The sequence below is a fragment of the Ranitomeya imitator genome, chromosome 8 (assembly GCF_032444005.1).
Source record: "Ranitomeya imitator isolate aRanImi1 chromosome 8, aRanImi1.pri, whole genome shotgun sequence".
NCBI lineage: Eukaryota > Metazoa > Chordata > Amphibia > Anura > Dendrobatidae > Ranitomeya > Ranitomeya imitator.
In genome coordinates, this window is record NC_091289.1 from 94,479,807 (window position 1) to 94,493,871 (window position 14,065).

General features: G+C 46.6%; 1 protein-coding gene across 1 annotated transcript in view; it reads left to right on the top strand.

Moving 5' to 3' along the window:
• MYH9 (myosin heavy chain 9) overlaps positions 1-14,065 on the top strand; it is a 234,002-nt gene that overhangs the window by 28,645 nt on the left and 191,292 nt on the right. Inside the window, exons 2-3 of the mRNA XM_069737169.1 lie at positions 998-1,350; positions 12,326-12,482. Coding sequence (XP_069593270.1) covers positions 1,018-1,350; positions 12,326-12,482 — 490 coding nt within the window. The 5' untranslated portion in view covers positions 998-1,017. The remainder of the gene's footprint in view (positions 1-997; positions 1,351-12,325; positions 12,483-14,065) is intronic.

Sequence of the window (14,065 nt, forward strand, 5' to 3'; positions counted from 1 at the left end):
GCTGGGAGGTCGTTGGGGAACGATCAGGACCATTTTTTGGTCGCTGATCACCCGCTGTCATCGCTGGATCGGTGTGTGTGACGTCGATCCAGCGATGTGTTCACTTGTAACCAGGGTAAATATCGGGTTACTAAGCGCAGGACCACGCTTAGTAACACGATATTTACCCTGGTTACCATTGTAAAAGTAAAAAAAAACAAACAAAAAAAAAAACCGTACATACTCACATTCTGATGTGTCACATCCCCCGGCGTCCACAGGGTTAAAACTGCTTTCGGCAGGAGCGCTGCTGATGCACGCGCTGCTGCCGAGAGCTTCCCTGCACTGACTGTCAGCGCCGGCCGTAAAGCAGAGCACACGCTGTTACTGCCGGCGCTGACAGTGCAGGGAAGTTCTCGGCAGCAGCGCGTGCATTAGCAGCGCTCTTGCCGAAAGCAGTTTTAACCCTGTGGACGCCGGCGGGGGACGTGACAGACATCAGAATGTGAGTATGTAGTGTTTTTTTTTTTTTTTTTACTTTTACAATGGTAACCAAGGTAAATATCGGGTTACTAAGCGTGGCCCTGCGCTTAGTAACCCGATGTTTACCCGGGTGCTGCAGGGGGACTTCGGCATCGTTGAAGACAGTTTCAACGATGCCGAAGTCGTTCCCCTGATCGTTGGTCGCTGGAGAGAGCGGTCTGTCTGACAGCTCCCCAGCGACCACACAACGACTTACCAACAATCACGGCCAGGTCGTATCGCTGGTCGTGATCGTTGGCAAGTCTTTTAGTGTGACTAAAGCTTCAGAGCCTTATCGTGCAGGAGCCTATTATGCAAATGAGTCTCTCAGATTTGGTAAATGCTTGTACAATATGTAACCATTTTATTGACATGTCCTCTTTAATTTTCTTGCCTGCCATCTTTAAATGTTTCATTGTGTTCCAACTCAAAAAAAAAAAAACAGCTCAAACAGTAGCATTCTAATTTGTTTATATTTTTTTTCCCTTTTTTACAGTTTGCTTTTACTGACCAATAATGGCAGAAAAAGATGCAGACAAATACCTATATGTGGATCGCAATTATATCAACAATCCTTTAGCTCAGGCAGACTGGGCTGCAAAAAAGCAAATATGGGTACCCTCCGAAAAGCATGGTTTTGAAGCAGCAAGTCTGAAGGAAGAAGTGGGAGATGAGGTGATTGTTGAATTGGCAGAGAATGGCAAAAAAGTCAAGGTCAACAAAGATGATGTACAAAAGATGAACCCACCTAAGTTCTCTAAAGTTGAAGATATGGCTGAGCTGACATGCTTAAATGAAGCATCCGTTCTGCACAATCTGAAGGAGCGATACTATTCTGGCTTAATATATGTAAGTAAAGCTTATTTTAAAATATTGCATAAAGACCTATTTCTCTGAAAATCCCGTAATTATTCCTTGTTTTTAAATGTCAACATTTGCTTGACTATTGATCCTTGTTTATTTCAAGCATTGTTCGTTTCCCAGTTGCCTCCTTTACGGCACACCAGAGATTACCTCCTCCTGATTTTAAAGGAAAAGGGTTTTGTTCTCTTCTTGCTCAATGTGCCTGTCCTTCTACATATGAGAAAAATAAGGTTACACCTATGTTAAATAAACAACGAGTTCTAAGATCCTTATACACATTACAGTGGAAGAATGAACAGCACTAGTATGCAACACAAATGGCACTTATCGCCTCTTTCAGGGATTCAAGCCATCTGCCAGTTTTACCAATTCCAAATAGAAGCAACGTTGAATCTACTCAAATTTCTAGTATGTCACACTAAACCTTCATGTACAATTTGTATTCATTCTGTTATCAAGGATGGAACACCTGCATTTATGAAGTCTGCCTGGATAGGAAAGAAATCCATTCTGCCTTGTCTACTATTTATCCCATTAACACTACCTCTGTGTTAATTTTTTTTTTTTTATGTCCCCGTTTCTGAGCTGAACACTTCACTTTTACATTTAAGGGGGTGAGTGGGGAAATGGAGGTGCAGATGGAAGATTCTCCCAATAATTGTAAATGTACTGCTTGTTTAGGTTTGTTTAATCTTTATTCAAGATTAAATGCCAGGTAATAAAGTATTTAAATGACCCTTCACCAGTTTGAGCATGTCAGTCTGGACACATGATCGAATAGTGGCTGCTGAACAAAGTAAAAATCCGAATTTTTTTTTTTTTTTTTCTAAATGCAACTACTCCATTGCAGACAGATTGGCTTGTAAAATTGAGGTTAGAATTTGCTACACTTAAATGGATATTGCCAGAGATTTTTCTCTAAGGGCGTGTACTTCTTCCCCTGCATGCGGTTGACCAATCATAAGCATACAGGGGAGAAAAAAATATATGCCCTCCACTCTCTGCAGCTACTGTGTAAGAGAACTCACCTATGCTCTATGTACAAGTACACTTTAAAGACCTGTCACTTGCTCAAAAAAATGGATTTAATTACCTTGTAAAAATCCCAGACCTCCCTTTTTTTTTTTTTTTTTGTTTTTTTTTTTTGTTTTACCCCCTTCATTGCAGAGAGATGTAAATTTGTTGCTTTTTGGAAGTGCAGTTGAAAGAAATACCCAGTTGAACCAAAAGCAGATATTTCAGTCTTATCTGGTGGACATGAGTTTTCATCTCTCCCAAACGCTGTAGATCAAATCTTGGCAGTTGGTCTAGCCGTCTGATGCTGCCAAGAACCGCACTGGCAGAGGCTGCTGAGCTGTAGTTGGCAGTGTCTGGGAGGGAGGGCTGAAAGCGCATACCATCCTCCCCAGAGAAGACTCTGAAGAAACTGATTGCAGAGATTTCACATACTGTGCTCCAAAAAGCCAACAAATGTTAATATCATGTTAATATCTGCAATGGAAAGATGCAGATCTGCAATGGAAAGATGCAGCACAAAAAGGAAGAGCGGTAAAAATTGGGTCAGCGTACAGATTTATAAAATTTATTAAATTTTTTAATTTTTTTTTTAATAACGTTACAGATCTTTAATTGAGGGGGGTGGGTTGGTTCAGTGTTAGCCCCAGTTAAAGAGAAAAATTGCTCTGTGGGAAAAATCATTTATTTTGTTAGCCATTAAAAAGGCCTAACTACATTATTTGATACAAAGTAAACGTTCAAGACTTGGGCCTCTTCATTACTGTCTGTAATAGTGTGGCGATAAGGCATCATCCTTGCTCTCCGTCCTGTTTCTCCAACACCCCCCCCCCCCCCTTCAATAGGACATAGAGAGCAGGGATGAGGTCTCATTGCCACACGAATACAGATGGAGCCATTTACCTATGGACAAATGTCGTCCAGGACAGAACTTTAACAGTATAAAAGTTCATATAAGGCAACTTCAAATCACAAAAACATTGAGGGTTCTGGCTCATTTTATATGGACTCCAACTCTAGTCCTGTGTAATACACGGCTTAAAATTTACCTGAGAAAGCAGCAATAAAACACAGCAAATTCGCGATGTGTGAACCTATTCTCAGAAGACTCAAAAGCTTTCTTTGGAACATCATTTATTTTTGTAAGCCATTAAAAGGTATCATAACAAGACTAATATTTTTTTTTTTCCCCACTGAGGTCGTCTTTAAACACACTTGTCATCTATTTGAGCATTCTACCCAATTGAGAAATTCTATAGACCCACTGGCATGCGGCGGGGTCCCAATCGCTGCCATGGAGACCCGATGTCATCATCCGGGTCTCCAGACTTGATCATTGTGCATGACTGGAATTAAGTCTCTTAGGTCAGTGTAATAGAAGCTGCAGCGCTCTCAGCTTCTATAGCATGATCTGCATGCTATAGACGCGATAAGCCTGCATAAAATGAGTGTCCCATAGTGGGACAGTGTGTAAAAGTAAGAATGAATTAAAAAAAAAAATTTTAAAAATATTTAAAAAATATTCCACCAATAAGTAATTTGAATTAAAAAAATCTAAACAAAAGTACATACCGTATATTTAGTATCGCCGCGTCCGTAACGGCCCGACCGATAACTGTCCCATTAGTTAACCCCTTTAGTGAACACCATTTAAAAAAAAAAAACAATGAGTTATCATACCGCCAAATAAAAAGTGGAATAACACGCGATCAAAAAGACAGATATAAATAAACATAGTACTGCTGAAAATGTCATCTTGTCACGCCAAAAACAAGCCCCATACAGCTCAATCACCGGATTAATAAGTTATAGCTCTCAGAATAAAGCAATGCAAAATAATTTTTTTTATATAAAATAGTTTTTCTCTATCGCCTCTCATTGGGGGACACAGGAACCATGGGGTGTATGCTGCTGCCACAAGGAGGCTGATGCTATGCACAAAAAGTTAGCTCCTCCTCTGCAGTGTACACCCCACAGACTAGCAGTATTCACTTCAGTTTAGCTTAGTGTCAGTAGGAGGTGGACACGGGTCTTTCATTAGACCCTTATCTACCTCAATGTGCGTCATCTTTCTTTCAGGTTTTCCGGAGGGATACAGGGTGAACAGTCACACCTGTAGCCCCACAATACGGACTAAGAGTATGGCGTGTACTGCCACCCCGTATCCTCATAGATCCCTCAGCAGGACCATGATCCTAGCACACAAGCATGCTCAGAAGTCCGGTCCTGGCTCTGTCGCCCACCAGAGCCTATCAGTTGCAGAGACGAGGACGTCAATCAGCTCCCTGGACATCTCATTCCTCTTCAGATTAGTATCGGCGTGGGAGGTTTGAGGTATTTCCCCATCCCATCCCAGATCTTTCAAGGGGGGGGTCTTGCTAAGGGGCTCCCAGCATACCTGGTCGTCGCTTACACAGCAGGAGCTCAATTTCTCCAGATTGCAGCAGCACGGCCCGAGATTGCTGTATTTCTTCCTTCCCATGCGGCAGCTTCGGCCCCTCTGCCTTCTATTCCGACGCTGGGCCTTTACATGCTGCCACGCCGCTTCCTACCCTGGCGGCTGCACTGCCCCGATGCACCTTCTCCAGTGAGACAGCCCTGGCAGGTTGTCATGCCGCTTCTTCCAGCGGCGCACTGCTCTGGCGCCGCGGTTTTAATGAGGCCGCACTACCTTCCCCAGCGCGACAGCCCTGACAGGCTGCCGCACCACTTCTCCCTGTGGCGCACGGCTCTGCTGCCACAAGTTTCACGGCAACCGTTCTGTCCTCTCCAGCGTGACAGCCTTGACAGGCTGCCGTACCATTTTTCTAGCTCTCTCTTTCGGCGGTTGCCGGCCTCTAATTTAGGCCACGGCTTCTGCCTGGGCTTACTTCCTGTGCCGCGCTCCACCCACTTCAGCTTCATCGGGCGGGCTTTCTCCCGCCCGACAATCTGTCCTGCACTCTCCATCTTGGTGCTCCTGGGCGCACGGTTGTCTCCGCCCCTCTCTACCGCCGCTGCTTGGCTCCACACATCGCGCTCCGCCCCATTTCAAGGCCGCACATTCCTGCGCTCTTTCAGAGGTCACCATCTGTGGTTCAGATTGCAGCAGGAGCTCAACATCTCTCCGGAGGTCCACCCGCAAACCAGACAGCTTCCTCCACCTGGAATCCGTTTTTTTTTCGTCTGCCTTGAGTAGCTCTGCACTGCAGACTGACACCCCCCCCGGGCTGCTCTCGTCCTTCTACTTCTTCTTCCTCCACTTCTTCTGCCTTAGTCAAATACTTTGCATGTTTGTCCTGTAACTGCAAACTTCCCTCAGGTCAGTCCTCCCCACCTGCAGCAACCCGATTGTTCCCACCGCCCAGGATCCCCCGGCTGCTCCGCTTGAGTGATGCCCCCACCCCTAGCTGGGCCTCCTCTCTGTCACAATCGGTAGCGGATCTAACTCTGGTGTCTTAAACTCAGGTGTCCGTGCTGGAACGATTACCCCTGCACACCCCCGCAGTAGCCAGCGGGTCGCAGGAACCTCCATTATAGGCCGCAAAAGGTCCAGACAGGAACGCCGGTCTGAGTCCTCTTCTCGCTCCATCTCGCTTCACGGTCCTTCTCTGCGGTCTACTTCCCCCCCGGTCCTCGTCCCCGGAATCAGGTGAGGCGTTCTCTGATGCGCCCTCGGAGGATATTTCGGAGCTGGATTGTAACCAAATCGCTACCATGAGCGATATGGTTCAGAATCTCATTGGAGCGATAAATAAGACCTGTGGCATCAAGGATACTTCTACGGAGCCTGCAGATCAGGCGGTTTCGTTTAGATGGGCTAAACCACCTTCCAAGTTTTTCGCTCCTCACCCTGAATTCGAGGAGATCATGACCAGAGAGAGAGAGAGAATCTGACCAGACGCTTTCAGAGAGGAAAGCGACTTGGCGTTTTATATCACTTTTCTCCGGAGCTCACCGCTAATTGGACTGCTTCTCCTTCGATGGATCCTCCAGTTTCCAAGCTGTCCACCAACACTGTCCATCCACTGTACGACAGAGCATCTCTGAAGGATTCTAACGATAGGGTCATAGCGAAGGATCCCAAGTCAGCCTTTGAAGCGGCTGCAGCTACTCTATGCCCGGCATTTGTTTCCACTTGGATTTCAAAATCCATATCAAAATGGGCCAAAAAACTCCGTCGGGGCATCCTGGACGGAGCTCCTCCCGGACAGCTGGCGGAGCTTGCCAACCAGATTTCTCACGCGAATGAATACCTGGTCTCTGCCTCCCTGGACGTCACGTCTTTTGCGGCTCAGGCGTCCAGCAATGCTGTTGCCATCCGCCGGACCGTTTCGCTCAAGGCCTGGCAAGCGGATTTGTCTTCTAAAAAGTTCCTTACCAGCCTGCCTTTTCAAGGTTCACGTCTCTTTGGTTCTAAGCTGGACCAAATCATTAAGAATGCCACTGGGGGCACAAGTTCTCCTCTTCCTCAGTCCAAACCTCGTCGCCCCCTCCTAGACGGCCATTTCAGTCCTTTCGTCACTTCGCGGCGTCAAACTCCTTTTCCCAGCAGCAACAGAGGCCACAGGCACGTTGAAGACTGTATCCTGTAGACCCACTCCTTCCTGGCGTCCTCGCTACTCCCAGAGTAGATCCTCCAGGACTGGAAGATCCACCTTGGGATTAAGGCTCACTCTACCCGGGCAGTTGGTGGCTCCTGGGCAGTACACCACAGGGCTTCCGCCCTACAGCTTTGCAAAGCAGCAACCTGGTCTTCCATCCACACGTTTGCCAAATTTTTACAAGGTCAATACCTATGCTTCGGCAGACACCAGCCTAGGCAGACGGATTTTGCAGGTGGCAGTGGTGAGTAGGGTTGAGCGAAACGGGTCGGCCAGATTCAGAAGTCGCCGACTTTTGGCAAAGTCGGGTTTCATGAAACCCGACCCGACCCCTGTGTGGGGTCGGCCATGAGGTCGGCGATCTTCTGATCTGGAATCGGAATTCCGATACCGATTCCCGATATGTTTAAGATATCGGGAATCGGTATCGGAATTCAGATTTAAGTGTAAAATAAAAAATAAAAATAAAAAATATTGTTATACTCGCCCTCGGACGCGCCCTGGTTGTAACCGGGAGCCTTCCTTCCTAAGAATGAGCGCCTGAAGGACCTTTCGATGACGTCGCGGCTTGTGATTGGTCGCATGAGCAGTCACATGGGCGTCACGCGACCAATCAGAAGCCGCTACGTCATCGAAAGGTCCTTCAAGCGCTAATTCTTAAAAAAAAAAAGCGTCCGAGGGTGAGTATATTCCTAATAAATATATACTCACCCTCAGACGCGCCCTGGTTCTAACCCGCAGCCTTCCTTCCTAAGAATCAGCGCTTGAAGGACCTTTCGATGACGTCGCGGCTTGTGATTGGTCGCGTGAGCGGTCACATATCACAAGCCACGACGTCATCGAAAGGTCCTTCAAGCGCTGATTCTTAGGAAGGAAGGCTCCTGGTTACAACCAGGGCGTGTCCGAGGGTGAGTATAGCAATATTTTTTTATTCTTTATTTTACACATTAATATGGATCGCAGGGCCTGAAGGAGAGGGTGTTGCAGACAGCAGATCGCTCTCCACGGTGACTCCAGACTCACGTGCTCAGTGTGAACCTGCTTTCATTTGTGAAGAGCACAGGGCACCAGTGGCAAATTTGCCAATCCTGGGGTGTGTTGGGGTTGGAGTTAGAATTGGGGGGGGGGGTTCCACTGTTTAAGCACATCAGGGGCTCTCCAAACGCAACATGACGTCCGATCTGTCCAAAGCGCTGCCGGCTCTTGTACCTGGGGTGATTCCACTGGTGTTCATTGAACCCTGCGGAGTAATTGCATCTTATACATAGGACTGATTTCTCTTGTGGAGACTGAGCGTCTCCGATAGACATGCTGCAGTCTAGAAAGATGCGCAGCATGTGCGTATATGCATGGAAGCTTGAGGCATCCCTGCTCGCATAGTGGAGATGGGATTTCATAAATCCCCTCCACTATGCTGCAACATCCAATCTGCAGCGGTTACGGACCGTTGAAACATACCCTAAGGCTACGTTCACACTAGCGTTGTGCGCCGCTGCGTCGGCGACGCACAACGCACCGAAAAACGCGTGCAAACGCACGCAAAAACGCTGCGTTTTTCGACGCGTGCGTCGTTTTTTGACGAAAATCGGACGCAAGAAAAATGCAACTTGTAGCGTTTTCTTGGTCCGACGCTAGCGTCAAAAAAGACGCACGTGTCGGAAAACGCAACAAGCAAAAAACGCATGCGTCCCCCATGTTAAACATAGGGGCGCATGACGCGTGCGTCGCCGCTGCGTCGCCCGACGCTAAAGCGACGCACGCTAGCCGAACGCTAGTGTGAACGTAGCCTAACTGACACAGAACAGGAGAAATGAACTTGGTTGTCTTGCAAACAAATTTGCAGCTCTGTGAGCTCTGCTATATTGCAACAATATTGCTGCCCTGTTAATACTTTTGATAAAGTAATTCTGTCACCACATTTGACCTAAGTAACATTGGTTCAAGTGAGTTTTTTTGTTTTTTAACCCCTTTCTGACATCTGACGTACTATCCCGTCGAGGTGGGTTGGGCCCGTATGCCCACCGACGGGATAGTACGTCATACGCGATCGGCCGCGCTCATGGGGGGAGCGCGGCCGGGTGTCAGCTGCTGATCGCGGCTGGGTGTCAGCTGCCTATCGCAGCTGACATCCGGCACTGTGTCGGGAGCGGTCACGGACCGCCCCCGGCACATTAACCCCCGGCACACCGCGATCAAACATGATCGCGGTGTGCCGGTGGTACAGGGAAGCATCACGCAGGGAGGGGGGCTCCCTGCGGGCTTCCCTGAGACCCCCGCAGCAACGCGATGTGATAGGGTTAGGGGTGTGTCGGGGTTAGAGGTATGGTTAGGGTTACTATTGGTTAGGGGTGTGTTTGGATTAGGGTTTCAGTTATAATTGGGGGGGTTTCCACTGTTTAGGCACATCAGGGGCTCTCCAAACGCGACATGGAGTCCGATCTCAATTCCAGCCAATTCTGCGTTGAAAAAGTAAAACAGTGCTTCTTCCCTTCCAAGCTCTCCCGTGTCCCCAAACAGGGGTTTACCCCAACATATGGAGTATCAGCGTACTCGGGACAAATAAAACAACAACTTTTGGGGTCCAATTTCTCCTGTTACCCTTGGGAAAATACAAAACTGGGGGCTAAAAAATAATTTTTGTGGGAAATTTTTTTTTTTATTTTTACGGCTCTGCATTATAAACTTCTGTGAAGCCCTTGGTGGGTCAAAGCGCTCACCACACATCTAGATAAGTTCCTTAGGGGGTCTACTTTCCAAAATGCTGTCACTTGTGGGGGGTTTCTACTGTTTAGGTACATTAGGGGCTCTGCAAACGCAATGTGACACCTGCAGACCATTCCATCCAAGTCTGCATTTCAAATGGCGCGCCTTCCCTTCCCTTTATTTACTTTGTGTACACCACAGTAAGCGGCGTCCAAGCAGAAGCCACCTGAAGACCAGTCACGGCTTCATCACTTACAACTGAAGAGGTTAAAAGCAGCGCAAAAAGACTGAACATCTGCACTGCAGTGTAAAGGTGACTAGGCTTGCATATGTATCTTTTTTTTTTTTTTTTTTTTTCCCTTCTCCTTTTCTCAGGCAGCTTTCAGAGCGAATCCACCCGAAAGACGTGGTACATACCCAACTTCCACTTCAAGAATTGACCTTTTAAGATTTGAGGGAATTCCACTTCTTGCTGTGAAACAAAATTCAACCTGGAGACTCAATTACATTTTTACAAGTCTATACTAAAGTATAGCTGCTTGTACTTTAACCGCTTCCTGATATTGATAGTATCTTTACTTCCTGTGTTGGGTCCTTGTTCTTGATGCAGACTTGAGCTGAGCCTGCATCTTTCCTTACAGATGATGGCTGTGATTTTCAGCCATCATCTGCCTCTATCTGCTGCAAGTGAAGTTGAGCTGCACCCTCTATCTCTTTATTTTACAGCCCAGAGAGAGGGAGTTGTTCCACATCTGTTGTGATTGTCTTCCTTAGTTGTTGCTATGGCAACTGGATGAAAGGGCAGAGGGGAATTGGTTGGTCTGCTGAAGACAATTGTGCCTACTAGGGTTGAGCGACTTTTGTTTTTATAGGGTCGGGTTTCACGAAACCCGACTTTTTCAAAAGTCTGGTCGAGTGAAATCGGCCGATCCTATAGAAAAGTCGGGGTCGGCCGAAACACGAAACCCAATGCAGTGCATTGGGTTTCTAATGGTTCCCAGGGTCTGAAGGAGAGGAAACTCTCCTTCGGGCCCTGGGATCCGTATTAATGTGTAAAATAAAGAATCAAAATAAAAAATATTGAAATACTTACCCTCGGACGCGCCCTGGTTGTAACCGGGAGCCTTCCTTCCTAAGAATGAGCACCTGAAGGGCCTTCGATGACGTCGCGGCTTGTGATTGGTTGCGTGAGCGGTCACATGGGCGTCACGCGACCAATCACAAGCTGCGACGTCATCTAAGGTCCTTCAAGCGCTGATTCTTAGGAAGGAAGGCTGCGGGTTAGAACCAGGGCGCGTCCGAGGGTGAGTATATTCCTAATAGGTATATTGAAGGACCTTGGATGATAAGTATTTCAATATTTAATTTTGATTCTTTATTTTACACATTAATATGAATTCCGATACCGATTCTCGATATCTTAAACATATCGGGTATCGGAATTCCGATTCCAGTTCAGAAGATCGCCAACCCCACACAGGGGTCGGGTTTCATGAAACCCGACTTTGCCAAAAGTCGGCGACTTCTGAATCTGGCCGACCTGTTTCGCTCAACCCTAGTGCCTACCATTACGCTTCTACACTGAAGTCAATCCTGTGGCTGTGTAATAGTACGCAGGTACTGAGTGTGTCACCACGGAACAGACAGACCAACAGTTGAGGGGGTTTAATAACAGGAATCAGGTTCTCCTCGCAGGGAGGAAGCAGTAAAATATAACGAACAATAAAACCGTGTAAAAATATGGGAGTCAAACAGTGTAACAGAATTAAGTTCTTTTTCTCAAGAACTCCTGCTTATCAGTCTGAGGACTTGCTTGAAGGGTCATCTTCTCCAACGTAGGCGCCGAGAAACAGCAGCACTTGTCGTCTGTTGTCCGTGGGCTGAGTAGTCTCTAGGAATCTGCTGCCTGGGGTTTCAGGAGTTAATGTGATATGCACAGGCTCTGAGTCTTTAGCTTTTACAGCACAGCCTATCCCGGGGAAAACGATGGTCAGTCTATTAAGTCTCTCACCTGGAATCAGGGGCTCTGCACTGATGCCGTGGGTACCAGGGGGTCACAGTCTTTGCTTGGGTCTCAAAGCGCCCCTCTCTAGTCACAGCAGAGTCTGCTTTCATGTACTCACAAGATGCAGTCTTTCTTGGGCAATCTCCCAGTATTTGTCCTCTGACTGGGAGCTCTCTCTCTCTCCCGGAGTGCAGCTGCGCCCTGCTCTGACCACGTCTCACGTTGCTCTGCTCCTTGCGCGTGTAAAAATGTAAATTAACTTTTTTTCCTGCAATAAAAATAAAGAAAAGAATGCATGTGATATGGGTCTGACTTCAATTTATCAAAATGTGCAATTATGGTAATCGGATCAGTAAAGCCTATACAGGAGAAAATGTAAGCGCTGGTGTGTTTTTGTTTTTTGTCAAAGGGAATGTCAGCAGGTTTTATCTAACCTAGAAGTAGCCGAGCGAAGTCTTCAGTATATAACCCCACACCCACCACTGTTGGCGTACACTGCATAGTCGGCAAGCTGCTACTCCATAGTGGGCCTGACTGCTGATCCCGATGAGCAAAAACCGGCTGACTGTCCCTTTAAATTTTGAGAGTGTGGTATTTTCTGTCTCCATTTGTTTACTTGTGAATGCATTTATTTATTTTCTGTTTTAATTTGCAGACTTACTCTGGTTTGTTTTGTGTGGTAATAAACCCTTACAAGAACTTGCCAATTTACTCTGAAGAGATTGTTGATATGTATAAAGGAAAGAAAAGACATGAAATGCCTCCACACATATATGCCATCACCGACACTGCCTATCGCAGCATGATGCAAGGTAAAGTTTTGCTTTTTTCCCCTCCCCTAGCACTCTTCCCTAGTGATCTGAACTGTACACTTGGTATGCCATAGTGAGGTATAATTACAGGAGTAGTCTACCTCCAGATAACTTGTAGCAGCCATGATTGAGGACTGCTAGAGGAAAAGCGGCTGACTAGTCAAATGTAGCTTGGTTAGTTTCACACCATCTTGTAGCCATAGCCTTCAACTTCAGTGAGCTGTTAATGTTTCCTAAATAAGCAAATATAGGCTGAGTTTGAACCATCTGAAAAATGGGGAGGTTGTCAAAGCTGTGGAGTCGGTAAGCCAAACCTGACTCCTCAATTTCCTTGACTCCGACTCCCTCATACATGGCTCATATTTAAAGGGAAGGTGCCATCCCAAAAAATTTTTTTTCCAGCGATTGAAAAAATGTGAAGAATTAATGTTTACATTTTCTTAAATATTATCATTTGTTTATAATTTAGTAAACTATGAAAAATAATTTTAAAAGGTTTGGCACTTCCACTTTTAAACACTAGGGGGAGCAGCTGCTGAAATTTGGCAAAAACCTAGTGTACAACTAGCTCACATTACTGCACTGCAGTAATTATGGGCGGAGTCTGACGTGTGTGTGGTGTCTCCTCTCCTCCCCTTCTTGGTGTTTGCTAAAGGATAAGAGGATGATATTCAGGAACCCAGTGAGCAGCCATTTTGTTGTTGACTGCAGAGTTATACTGACAAGACTGTCACAGAGAATGGCAGGCAGCAAGGATTCTGGGAGATATATGGTGGAGGGAGCAGGGTGACAGCAGCACAGAGTATTTCAGGAGAGCAGTATGCTGGTCTATGGGGGGGCACCATGTTCAGTGCGCGGAGCAGCCAGGAATTGTACATAGAGCGCTGTCTTTTATACACATGGATGGACAGTCTGCTTGTCTGCTCCACTGACATCCAGGAAACATTTCTGTGGATTGATGGCCTGTTCTGATCCAGACTTTGCATGCAAAGACCCCATTCTCCTCCTCAGATCCTGTCTTCTCCATCCTGTCCTGGCAGTGTGAAAGCGAGGCGACAGGAGAACGGGGTAAAGCTGGGAAGGAAATGTAGCCATATAGTAACGATAACCATGAGACGCCTCTCTTCAGCTGCCTCACCAGCCTTCCTCTCACTGCACCTAACTGGAGGTCATGCTGCCCCCTCTATTACCCCAGACCTGTGTGCAGCTGCTCAACCAGAACAACCCTAGAATGGGTCCCCTTTCTGAAGATAATACTGCCATAGTGTTCTCACATAATACCGCCATATAGATCACTCATACCGCCATATAGAGCACACAATACCGCCATATAGAGCACACATACTGTCCTATAGTTCTCACATAATACCATCATATAGCTTGCAAATAACGACGCCATAGTGTTTTCACATAATACCGACATACAGAGCACATATAATACCGCCATATACTTCACACATAATACCGCCATATACTTCACACATAATACTGCCATATAGATCTCACATAACGGGGGAGAGGAGTGCATAGGAGAGGATTAGATACACAGCTCAGCAGTCAGTATCACACAGGTCAGTATTGGG